Source organism: Microtus oregoni, unplaced genomic scaffold, assembly GCF_018167655.1.
Source record: "Microtus oregoni isolate MIOR12 unplaced genomic scaffold, Mior012 000000F_ref0000247, whole genome shotgun sequence".
Taxonomy (NCBI): domain Eukaryota; kingdom Metazoa; phylum Chordata; class Mammalia; order Rodentia; family Cricetidae; genus Microtus; species Microtus oregoni.
The window spans coordinates 26,448,393-26,461,297 of record NW_024543059.1 but is presented as its reverse complement, the minus strand read 5'-3'; the positions used below and the strand labels follow the sequence as shown (position 1 = coordinate 26,461,297).

The following is a 12,905-nucleotide window of genomic DNA, read 5'->3' as shown; positions in this document are numbered from 1 at the left end:
ACTGATCAAACAGTATTGTAATCTACAGTTTTTGTGTGATTATTTTGGATCTGGGCGGCCAGAATGAACAAGAAGTCTGTGCCTACAAAAAGTCTAAACTGAAACATCTAAACATGTAAGTGCCTACTCATGGAAAGCATTATTTTCTACTATCTTATCTTACATCGATATGATATGTTTAAATATGTCAACTACAGATATATGACAATATGACTTTTAATTATCTATCATACAGTAATTCTACATGAATACTAATGGAATTTTAAAAAATCATTCTGATTTTCCAAATTCCTATACAAATAATAACTGTTGTTGTTCTTATGTTCTTTTTGTAAAAAATGTACACATTTTAAAGATTTCAAGGTAGATTCTGGAAATAACAATTTAAATCTAGAAAATGTAAACATAAAGATTCTGTAAAAAAAAAGCACTGCAGGAAAATATTTTTTCCACTGAATTATAAAAGGTAAATTCTAACATGGATAATCAACCTGCTATATTCAAGAAGGCTTATACACACAGTGTATTTACTTATTTACTAAGTTTTATAAACTGCTATCCTTTAAGAATAATATAAAAAGTTCACCATCAGATGTTTTATTGTACAGAAATTAAAATGAGAACTACAAGAAACATTTTTTTGGCTGAGTTAACACACTTCCTCATCCATTTCTTAGCCACTGAGTCAGATTCTTCACAGAATGCCTTTAGGATACATGTTAAAGAAACTGAGTTAGCCAAATAAAACAAAACCCAAAAGTTATGTTATTTATATTTTAATGTATCCAAATGTTATACTATCATTTGGAATGTTTTATAGATATAGAGCTAGTGTATAAGATCAAAAGCCAAAGCTAATCAACACAAGAGAAGATACTTTCCTGCCTACATAGTCAAGGAACTAATAACCTTTCAGACCTGAGCCACGGTATAATTTAAAATATGAAAACTGTATCATTATCACTTTTATTTTAAGTTATATATTTGAAGGGCTCGGTTTCTAAAGCTGTATGTCTGCATTAACCAATTACGTTAAAGAACTGAAATACTATCTAACTACATTTAAACTATATTTTATAGGCACAAAGGCATGTCTACCTGTGGCCCTGCTGCACAATCAAGGATATTTGTTAATGTAGCCCAAACATAAACTTAAGCTACTTTTAAAATGAGCTTTTCCCTATAATTTGGGAAAGGTGGGTTGCCTAATGTCAAATGGTTCTCAAGAGTCAATTCTGTAGATGTCACTTCTGCAACATCAAAAGGTTAGGCACACCTACCAGTGAGCTAAAATAATCATCTAGTTCTAGAAGTAATATAATATACATATTGCGATAAATAATATTTGGTGGGAAACATCAGTCTAGAGTCTTTGAAACATCAATGAAGAGTACACAATAAAAATAATTCAGTTTTAAGATAATAAAATAGCCAACAGTATCTTGTTAGGATAATGACAGTAATGTAGCTATTTAACACTTTAATCACAGTATCTTAACAATATATGTGACATACAGTATGATGAATACCAGTGTAATAAATTAAAAATACAGAAATAATACTACATTTAATATGTTTTACCCTTTTCTATCTTTTTCTGCACCCCCTTTTAAAGTAATCTTATAATTCCAATACAATTTATCACCAAAGAAGTCCAAGCTATGAAACCTAGGCAGCTGTTCTATTGCACTACTTCAGTGGCTAGCCAAACTTCCAGATAAAGAGAGCCTTACACAAGTCATGAGGATCTGGCTTGCTTCTCGAGTCTTAGTTATCTCCCTGTTAACACCATACTTCAGCTATACTTAGCTCATACCAACTTACAATAACATGCCAACTACATTTTCCTAATTTCCACCTAAACTACCTTTTTGATATGCTTTTGCCTTCCCTCTCTTTTTTAAAAATTCATTTCCTTCCCCATTTTTTATTTTTATTTTGTAATGGACTGGTAACGTTTTCTGACCGTTTTTCCAGTCCTTACTGGTTACTCTTCTAACCTTGACAAAGATTCCACTCACATATTGTAGACCTTCCAAAGAAGAAATAAAGAACATTTTTACATGACTAAAACCTAAAATGTTCAATCTCTGACACATGTGAACATAAAAAGAACACACTGAAATTAATCAGCAATCACAAAAACATGCCTTATGGAAATATGAGTTCCATTACAAAGTGATGTTTCACACGTTTCCTGCCCTGTATCAACATTAATCTTTCATGGAATAAATACAACCTCAAGAGAAATTATATTTAGAGATGTATAGTTCCTTATAAAGAGTACACAACTAAAAGTCAACAGTTGGGTGGTGGTGGTACAGGCCTTAAATCTCAGCACTCAGGAGGCAGAGGCAGGAGTGCAAGGCCAGCCTGGTCCACAAAACTAGTTCCAGGACAGTAAGAGCTGTTACACAGAGAAACTCTGCCTCAGAAAAACTAAATAAATAAATGCCAATAACTGTATCATAAACAATATAGTAAATAATAATAATAATGATAATGATAATAATAATAATAATAATAATGTCAAACAGATACCACAATAAGAACTGTAAAATTGAGATTACGAGAACTAGGTGCCTGCTGTGTGATGTGATGGCACAGGGAGACATGAAGGAACAGGGCTGCAAAGACTGTGCCTCACCCTGTGAGTCATAATCCTGCTGCTTCAGGCTCTGTAAGGAATAAAAGAGTCCCAGGGAGGGGGTGGAGGTGGAGAGAAGCTTTGTCTTGTCTTCAGATGTCTCATTATGTTTCCCTTTCCCTGCTGCTCAAACTGCTGCCCTGTAAAAACATTAGGTACTCCACTTAAATACTCTTCGGTCTGTTCCATTTCTCATCTATACTGTGGGGAGGTGGAGGTGGGTGAGGGGTAGTGGCTCCCAGAGCCTCTTTGAGGATAATGTTAGACTTACAGAAAACCCAAATGGAACCATTTTCCTTCCATTGCTATATGGTTCATACCGGATGATCCCTGAAGACAGAGCCACTGAACTATTTTCTCCTTTGCTCACTTAAGACTTTTGAAAGATGTGATCACAAACCCAAATGGAATAAACAGATGTGGAATTTGTAATAATGATAATAATAATAAATGGCAACAATAAAAAGTTTATGAACATGCAAGAACCAAAAGTTAATTTTTTATTAAACATGTAAACTGGGCATAGTGATGCACACCTGTAATCCCAGCACTTAGAAGGTGGAGACAGGAAGATCAGAAGTCAAGAATAGCCTCTGCTACAAAAAGAATTCAAAGCTAACCTGGACTACAGAAAACTGCCTCGACAAACACTCAAAATCAAACCAAAACATAAAGTGCTTCTGTGCAAATATGGGGATAGTAGCTGAGATCAGGGTGCAGCCTGAGTTCTGAATTTACTCTTTGCAATGAGCATGTTGTCACACCATGGAACATCAGCTAAAGCAGCTTGAAACATTCCTGCTATTTAAGTCTGCTGTTCACTATGAAGTACAGTGTTTTTATTACATATGCAAAGTTTTCTGCACTTTTAGAAACATAATAATTCATGGAAAAACAATTATTTTCTACTGTTATCAGTTACTGTTTGTCAAATTAGTGTGGTTTTGGTGAAGAACTGTTGCTTGAGTTGCTAACTTACACACAAACACAGACACACACACATGCACACACACGTACAAACTGTATCATGAAGCTGACTTGGGATGAGGGCAGAATTCTAATTTCTAAAACAGCTCTTATCATAGTCCTTCTGTTTTGTATTGCATATTTATGTGAAGTGGCGTTTTCAGCACTGTTGTTTATAAAATCAAAGTATCAGTCAACTGCAAATTCTCTAGATCCTACAGTATTACAAATTCAGTCTAATTCTTTATATAATGGCAACTTCCACCAATATTTGGTATACTATTTTAAACTTTGAAAAGATTTCTTAAAATTATGACTCATGCTTGCTCACTGTCTGAAATTAATTCAGGGTATATTTTGGAGGATAAAATGTTTGGAAAAAGCTTGATAATCAGTGTCAAAAAAGTGTGTTCACCTCAAGCTGATGGCTTACAATTCTACTTAGAACAAGTAAACCAAGATTTCTTGGACCTCATCTTTAAGAATTTTTTTTTAGGTCTGGTTGGGGCACAAAATACTACATTTCTAAAAAAGTTCTCTGATGATTTAATACTCATAATCAGGTTATCACATTTTGGGAACTACTGGCTTTAAGTAATATATTCCCGGCCCAATCACTTTTATCACCATCTGTTTTCTTAAGATTTCTTTCATTATTTATTCATGTGTCAAAGCACTTAGAACTAAAGTTACAGACAGTTGTGAGGCACCATGCTGGTGCTGGGAATCTAACCAGATCTTCTACAAAAGCAGTCTTAACTGCTAAGCTGTCTCTCCAAGACCATTTTTATTCTCTAATTGATAGATGCATTTTATAATGATTCTCTATTTTTTCTTTAATATATTAGTTCCAGTTTATTTTGTAATTTGAATGTAGGAAAAATCAAGACTAAAACGGGGGCATTTTCATGGCTGAGGAGATAGCTCTGGGCAAATTGCTTGCTGTGCAAATATAGGGATAGTAGTCCAGATCTCCAGCAATCACGTAAAAGATGGGCAGTTACAATCCAGCTTGTAATCTCTGTGCTGGGGAGGGAGAGACAGGGAATCTACATAGCAAGTTGATCAGCTACACAGTGAGAAACTTTAGTTGAGGATGAAATTTTGCCTCAACAATCAAGGAAGACCCCCAATGTCAACTTCTGATATCCTCGTGTTCACCCATAAACATGAACATACACATATATGCCCACATACATGTAAACACAAATACATACACACACATATATACATATATGTGTATGTTATATGTGTATGTATGTATTCAGTAGAAAAAATGCACTTTGAATTGTCACCTTTTCTGGGGCCAGTGATTCCCAGTACAGTATTCTGGCAGGGGCAGAGCTACAGCTCACTGGCAATCTGGCATCATCAGATAAAAAAATCTAGACTCTGCAGTACATTGTGTTGTTGAGCTATGACATTGGGTAAGTTAGGTGGGTTTCAATTTACAATATTTTCAATCTCTGGTTTACTAGGACATGTCATGTTGCAAGTTAAGGGGCATCTGCATTCAACTTTCTTGGGATATGTATGTATGTATGCATGCATGTATGTATGTATAACCTACCCATTGTAGGCTTTATTTTTATCCCTAAATGAATTTAATTGAATCTGTCAATTGAAAAATCTATAGAAAAATAAATTTTTATTTATTAACTCAAAAAAATTTTAATTTAAAATTAGAATATTAGGACTAGTTATAAAACACAGACATAAGATAAGGAAGAACAATCAATATTCTATGTGTGAGCTAGTTTCTAATATTTTTAGTTAAATAAAACTAAATATTCAAATATAAACTACTGTTATCCAAAATATTTGGTGCCTGATACTTCAGATTTAAGAGCACTTCAGATTTTCATGCTAGTTAGTGTTTACCCTGTACAATATTAATTTTGTAGTATCCTTAGAAAGGATATCTGCTCTCACCCCACTAACTTAATACACATAATCTCAAGTAGCAATATGCAGGTGTGCCTAATAGCACAGTGTGCCCATCCTTCTTTCCATAGTTAGCTCAAAAGGGCTTATATGTTAAGGATGCAACAGAACAGAACACATCTACGGTAGATAACTTATAAACGTTTACAACTGTTTGTTTATTCACCCACATGAGATAGCCAAGAAATCTGAAACCTCATTGTCAATTTGTTAGAAGTTTATTTATATAAAACCTTTAGTTATATGATGTAACTCTGGTTTACAAAAGCACAGTATTCTTGTGGTTCAAATCAGAAATTTCTAAACAGCTCCCTGCAGAGCCCTCAGCACAGAAGACCCTCAAATACCTTAGAGGAGTAAATGAACACCAAAGTGCCTGCCTACAACTACAAGTGCTTGAAAGGAAATGGTATGAAAAAAGAAATCAATGACAACAACAACAAACTTCACAAGTTTATCCTACCACAACAAATCAATAATGTTTATAATATAGCTACTCCTATACAATTATAATTTACAGAGGACTACTAGATTCATATTGGCTTACATCTAAAAAGAAAACATCAAAATCCCAATGGGTAAAGGCTGAAGACATAATTTAGAGTTTAAGAGCACTTATTGCTCTTGTAAAGGTTTGGTGCCCAGCAGCTACATGGTAGCTTACAACCATCTGTAACTCCAATTCCAGGAATGCACACATGTGGTGCATATAAATTCATGCAAGCACACATATATGCACACACCACTTAAAAATACTAATAAGTGCAATTGAACTGCCAAAGTTCTCTTATTGAATATACTGAAGCAGACCGTGACATAGGAGACTGCTAAAAATTTTCGGGATTTACTCTCTTACACTTTGACTGCTGACCACAATAGAGATGAAGAATGAGGTAGTCTGAAAATTCTGAGAAGTATAAACCAGATTATATTCTTCACAGTCTCTAAAGACGTTAGCTTTAAGTTGTGCGAAGTACCCTCAATTTCCAGAGGCCAAGAACAACACTGCTGCAATGAAAGAGTAGAGTAGTTAGGATTATGAGGGAGATTGTTTTCTTCAATGAAAGTAGCCAGCATACCTACTTGCTCATAATTTTACTCCCTTGCTCAGTGAAAGGTTGTGGAGCTTTTGATAAAACTTACAGATGTTTAAAATGTAAAGCCATTTGAAACACATTAGGGACATTTACATTTCAAGTAAATTTAAAGTCTCTGGCAAACTTACTAAGATGATCTAGTTTACCCAATTATAATACAAAATGTGCTTATGAAATCTAATAGGGAAAACTGTATAAGATTTGCAAATAATTTCTAAGATATGACATATATGCTAAATAACAGTAATTGTCAAAGGACATAAACATAACTGCATTAAAGAGTGTTCCTAAAGTCATTTCAAAGAGATTAAAAAAAGTAAAATAAAAAACTAGGCAAGGCAGTGGTGGCACATGCCTTTAATCCCAGCACTCAGGAGGCAGAGGTAAGTGGATCTAGGCCAGAGCTCATAAATAGAGTGAGCTCCCGGACAGCCAAGGCTACACAGAGAAACCCTGTAATCCCATCTCTGGAAAAAAACCCAAAACCCAAAATCTTCAAACACGTTTCATGGGAGGTTCAAAGCAGTGAATCCTTAACCAAATCTCAGTAAATTGATCATAGCTGTAATTATACTATGCTTTTACTTATCATTGGAAACGATTCATTAATAACCATAACATGTTACTTTTTAAAATAAAGAGATTTTCCCCCAGCAATAAATTAAATCACTATCCAAAAAAGAACCCACATTATGGGAAGATTCAGGGAAAAACATTAAAAGCATTTTCCTAACTTTATTATTATGTCTGAAGGTGAATAAATTTGATTCCGACACAAGATGATAGTTATAATTATCTTCAACTGCATTTCAACTGTCGGTGTAAAATCCAAACTCAGACTGTACTTGTTCTCTTACATTGAGTTCTGTGTCATCCTTCATGGTTTCAGTACTTTCTCCAAGAAAATGCCTACTTTAAGCGATTTCTTTCTAATTATTACATAACTAAGCCAATGAAAGCATTTCTTCTTGTTGTTGTTTTGTTTTGTTTTGTTTTTTGTCCTGGACTAGCTCTTATAGACCAGGCTGGACTCCAACTCACAGAGATCTATCTGCCTCTGCCTCCCAACTGCTGGGATTAAAGGGTGCGCCACCACTGTCCAGCTCAATGAAAGTACTTTTAAATAAAAAAAATATTCCCTTCAAAAATTAAAATGGAACAAAGCCTCTAAATATAAAGAATAAACATAAAAATACCCCCAAGGTAATTGTGACATTAACTTAAAATGTCAGAAAACATTCAAGAAAACTGGGTGTGGTGGCTTACACCTGTAATCAAAGTATTAATGAAGGTGAGGTAGGCGGTGGCAAGTTCAAGGCCAGCCTAAGTTATATAGCAAATCTCTGCCTTAAAAACAAAATCAAACAGAAACCCTCTTTCTTTGTTTTAAACAGGATGACAAAACTATGAGAGACACTAGATGAAGTATGGACAAATAAGACATGGACTCCTTTACACAAAGGTATGGTTAAAAATTTACTTTCCTTGCATTATGTTTAATGTGAGTAATCACTAATATATAGTATAATGAAATAATTAAGATGTACTAAAATTATGGTTATTGTTTTTTAAGCAAAATAAGTAATCACTGGTTTAAAAATACATACTTAAATGTTAAATTTTTATGGTATAAAGCTTAACTAATTTTGTTTGAAGACATAGGAAGTTTTATAGTCCAGCTGAGACATCAAATATCAAATGTAGGTCCTTTTAAGAAATAGTTCAATATTTTAGAAATACAGAGAAACGTGACAATTAATGTCATTTAAAAAATATTATTTGCAATTTACACATTACTAAATATGTGTTACCTCAACAATATCCGAGTTTGTTCTGCTCTCATGTGGTTCATTATACTCTGTGTACTTGAGAAGAACTTTGTCCATGTCAGTGCTGGCATACTGAAACAGCTTGTTAGAGCTGTTGAAAATGATGAGTGCTATTTCACAGTCACACAGCACACTGAGTTCATAGGCTTTCTTCATCAGTCCGAACTTTCTCTTTGTAAAAGTGACCTAGACGAAGAAAAAAAGGTTTATTTTTATTTTTTATTAAATGCTTAGCTGTATTTGAAAAACTGTCTCCTTGATGATGAGTCTCTCTTCATACTGAGTCAGTGCTCCACATAATCCTCCCCTCCACAGTGCACAGCACTGCAGTCCTGTATTTACCGAGTGTGCCCAAGGGCTCTGAAGGGGAGGCATTACTCTCTCATCCTTGGCTATGACTGCTACCGAAGGCGAGGTTACATTTCAACTTAAATTGTACCATCAGAAACCAACCTCTTCTACATTTCAGTTCCTAAATGATTAAGTAACATCACTAAACTAACTTATGCTTCTCTTCCTTGCCAAGCCTTTTTACTGTCTCCACTAAAATTCAGTCTAAAACCAGCAAAATTATCTGATGCCATCAATTTCTTTTACTATTTCTCTAAAACCTGCTAACCGGCGTAGTTCTGAGATCAAAACTGTTTTTTTTTTTTTTTGCTTTAAAACCAATATATACCTTATTCTAAAAGTTCTTGAAAGAGAAGTCCTTTATTTCTCCCTGTTTTCTCTTCTTTCCCTTCAAAAGTCTCAGTTATGGAGAATTGTCAAGCTCTTAACATGAAATCATAACATACTATAACCGTCCTGGTGGTAAGCATGAAGTGACACATAATCCTGTTACTTTCCTAAAGCGGTACCACCTGACTGCTTTTCCCAGTCCTGCTCCTAATCACCCAGTGTCACATCCTCAGTGCTACCACCACCAATAATCATATCACCTAAAATCCTCAATGTCACAGAGTTCACTCTGATGACTTCTTGTTCAACTCTTATTTTTGTACCCTCTTTGCAGACATTCTTTTACCTTATCAAGTCCTCAGATTCATTTATCTTACCAATTTGCTAATGCAGGTCAAATAATACTCGTCCAAAATGCTCAGAACCAAAATGTGTTTCAGATTTGTGGGTTTTGTGTATTTATGGAATGTTTGCATGTTCATGGTATATATATATATATATATCATGCACACAAACTGAAGACAATTTCACACATTATTTTTATTGTTTTTATTGAGCTACATATTTTTCTCCATTTCCCTCATTTCCTAACCCCCCCCCCCCATTTCTACCCTGTCCTATGATCCCCATGCTCACATTTTACTCAGGAGATCTTGTCTTTTACTAGTTCCAATGTAGATTAGATCTCAGGGTTCTCTTTGTTGTCTAGGTTCTCTGGGATTGTGAATCGTAGGTTCGTTTTCTTTGTTTTATGTTTAAAAGTCACACTTATGAGTAAGTACATATGATATTTTTCTGGGTATGGGTTGCCTCACTCAATGTGATGTTTTCTAGATCCATCCATTTGCCTGTAATTTCAAGATATCATTTTTTCCACTGTGTAGTATTCCATTGCATAAATGAACCACATTTTCCTTACCCATTCTTCAGTCTAGGGGCATTTTGGTTGTTTCCAGGTTCTGGCTATTACAAATAATGCTGCTATGAACAAAGTTGACCACATGTCCTTGTGGCATGATTGAGCATCCTTTGCATCTATACCCAACAAGCTGGGTGTTGAGGTAGGATGTTTCCTAATTTCCTGAGAAATTGCCATACTGATATCCAAAAGGGCTGTACCAGTTTGCATTCCCACCAGCAATGGAGTAGTAGTGTTTCCTTTACCTCAATCCTCTCAAGCATAAGATATCATCAGTGGTTTTGATCTTGGCCATTCTGACATGTATAAGATGGAATCTCAAAGTTGTTTTGATTTGTATTTCTCTAATGGCTAAGGATACTGAACATTTTCTTAAGTGTTTATCAGCCATTTGTACTTGTCTGTTGAGAGTTATCTGTTTAGGTCTGTACCCCATTTTTTTTTTTATTAGATTATTTGTTCTTTTGATGACCAATTTCTTGAGTTCTTTGTATATTTTGGAGATCAATCCTCTGTCCGATGTGGGGTTGGTGAAAATCTTTTCCCATTCTGTAGGCTGCCATTTTGTATTGTTGAACGTGTCCTTTGCTTTACAGAAGCTCCCATTTATTAATTATTGCTCTCAGTGTCTGTGCTACTGGAGTTATATTTAGGAAGGGGTCTCCTGTGCCAATGTGTTCAAGTATATTTCCCACTTTCTCTTCTATGAGATCAGTATGGTTGGTTTTATGTTAAGGTCTTTGATCCATTTGCACTTGAGTTTTGTGTATGGTCATAGATATGCGTCCATTTTCATTTTTCTACATGTTGATATCCACTTATGCCAGCACCATTTGTTGGATATGGTTTCTTTTCTCCATTTTTTATCTTCTGCTTCTTTGTCAAAAATCAGGTGTTCATAGGTGTGTGAATTGATATCCAGGTCTTCAACTCGATTCTATTGGTCCTCCTTCTGTTTTTATGCCAATACCAGGCTGTTTTCAGTACTAAAGCTCTATAAAAGCGTTTGAAGTCAGGAATGGCAATGCCTCCAGAAGTTCCCTTATTGTACAGGATTATTTTGGCTATCCTGGAGTTTTTGTTTTTCCATATGAAGTTGAGTATTGTTCTCTCGAGGTCTGTAAAAATTTTTGTTGGGACTTTAATGGGCATGGCATTGAAACTGTAGATTGCTTTTGGTAAGACTGCCATTTTTTTTTACTATGTTAATTCTACCTATTCTAGAGCATGGGAGATCTTTCCATTTTCTGGTGTTTTCTTCAATTTCTTTCTTCAAAGATTTAAAGTTCTTGCCATACAGGTGTTCTACTTGTTTGGTTAGAGTTACCCCAAGATACTTTATAATAGTTGTTTGTGGCTACTGTGAAGGGTGATGTTTCTCTGTTATCTTTCTCAGCCCATTTATTATTTGTATAAAGAAGGGCTACTGATTTTTTTTAGTTAATCATGTGTCTACATTACTGAAGGCATTTATGAAAGAGTTCCTTGGTAGAATATTGGGGGTCACTTATGTAAACAATCATATCATCAGCAAACAGTGAGAAGCTGACTACTTTTCCGATTTGTATCCCTTGATCTCCTTTTGTTGTCTTATTGCTCTAGCTAGAACCTCAAGTTCTATATTGAATAGATATGGAGAGAGTGAACAGCATTGTCTTGTTCCTGATTTCAGTGGAATCGCTTTGAGTTTCCATTTAGTTTGATGTTGGCTCTTGGTTTGCTGCATATTATTTTTATTATGTTTAGGTATTTTCCTTGTATCCTGCTCTCTCCAAGACTTTTATCATGAAGGGGTGTTGAATTTTTAGAAGACTTTTTCAACATCTGATGAAAATGATCATGTGGGGTGTTTGTTGATTTTTTTAAGCTTTTTTACATGGTGGATTATACTGACAGATTTCTGTATATTGAATCATCCCTGAATCTCTGGAATAAAGCCAACTTGATCATGGAGGATGATTTTTCTGATGTGTTCTTGGATTCGGTTTGCCAGTATTTGAGTATTTTTGCATCAATGTTCATGAGTGAGATTGGTCTGTAATTGTCTTTCTTAGTAATGTCTTTGTGTGGTTTGGGTATTGAGGTAATTGTAGCCTTATAAAAAGAGTTTGGTAATGTTCCTTTTGTTTCTATTGTTGGGAAAAGTTTGAGGAGTATTGAACCTTCTTTGAAAATCTTGTAGAAATCTGCACTGAAACCATCTGGTCCTGAGCTTTTTGTGTTTGTTTGTTTGTGAGACTTTTGATGACTTTTTCTATTTCTTTAGCGGTTACAGGTCTTTTTAATTTGTTTACATGATCTTGATTTAATTTTGGTCAGTGATATTTATCCAGAAAATTGCCCATTTCCTTTAAGTTTTCCTGTTTTGTGGAGTACAGGTTTTTGAAGTACGACCTGATGATTCTCTTGATTTCCTCTGTCTCTGTTGTTATGTCACCAAACATTATTTTTAGTGTACCTACATTTTAACTACAACCCATTACATAAGTTAAGGTGTGAGATTTTCCACTGTGGCATTGTGTCAGAACCCCAAATATTTCAGACTTTGAAGACATTGGGGATGTTGGATTTTTCAGAGTAGAGATGCATAACTCTATCTCTTTTTACATACTTTCTTTACTCTTTAGGTTTGATGATCTATTACTGTCAGACTCCTTCAAATGTACATATAAATCCTTTCCTCTTCTCTCATTAACATACTTTCATGACACAGACCCAAGCAAAAACCATCTTTCTAACATATACCAAATTATCAAATAATCAACAAATACACATGAACACACCTAGTATCTCTGAACTAAGACAAATCTCACTGTCACATG

At 34.8% G+C, this 12,905-nt stretch overlaps 1 protein-coding gene across 6 annotated transcripts in view; it reads right to left on the bottom strand.

Annotated features, from left to right (window-relative positions):
• Mef2a (myocyte enhancer factor 2A) overlaps positions 1-12,905 on the bottom strand; it is a 120,018-nt gene that overhangs the window by 44,484 nt on the left and 62,629 nt on the right. For all 6 annotated transcript variants that reach the window (XM_041657296.1, XM_041657032.1, XM_041656942.1 and 3 more), the window contains one exon: positions 8,466-8,669. In XM_041657296.1, the coding sequence (XP_041513230.1) occupies positions 8,466-8,669 (204 nt within the window). The remainder of the gene's footprint in view (positions 1-8,465; positions 8,670-12,905) is intronic.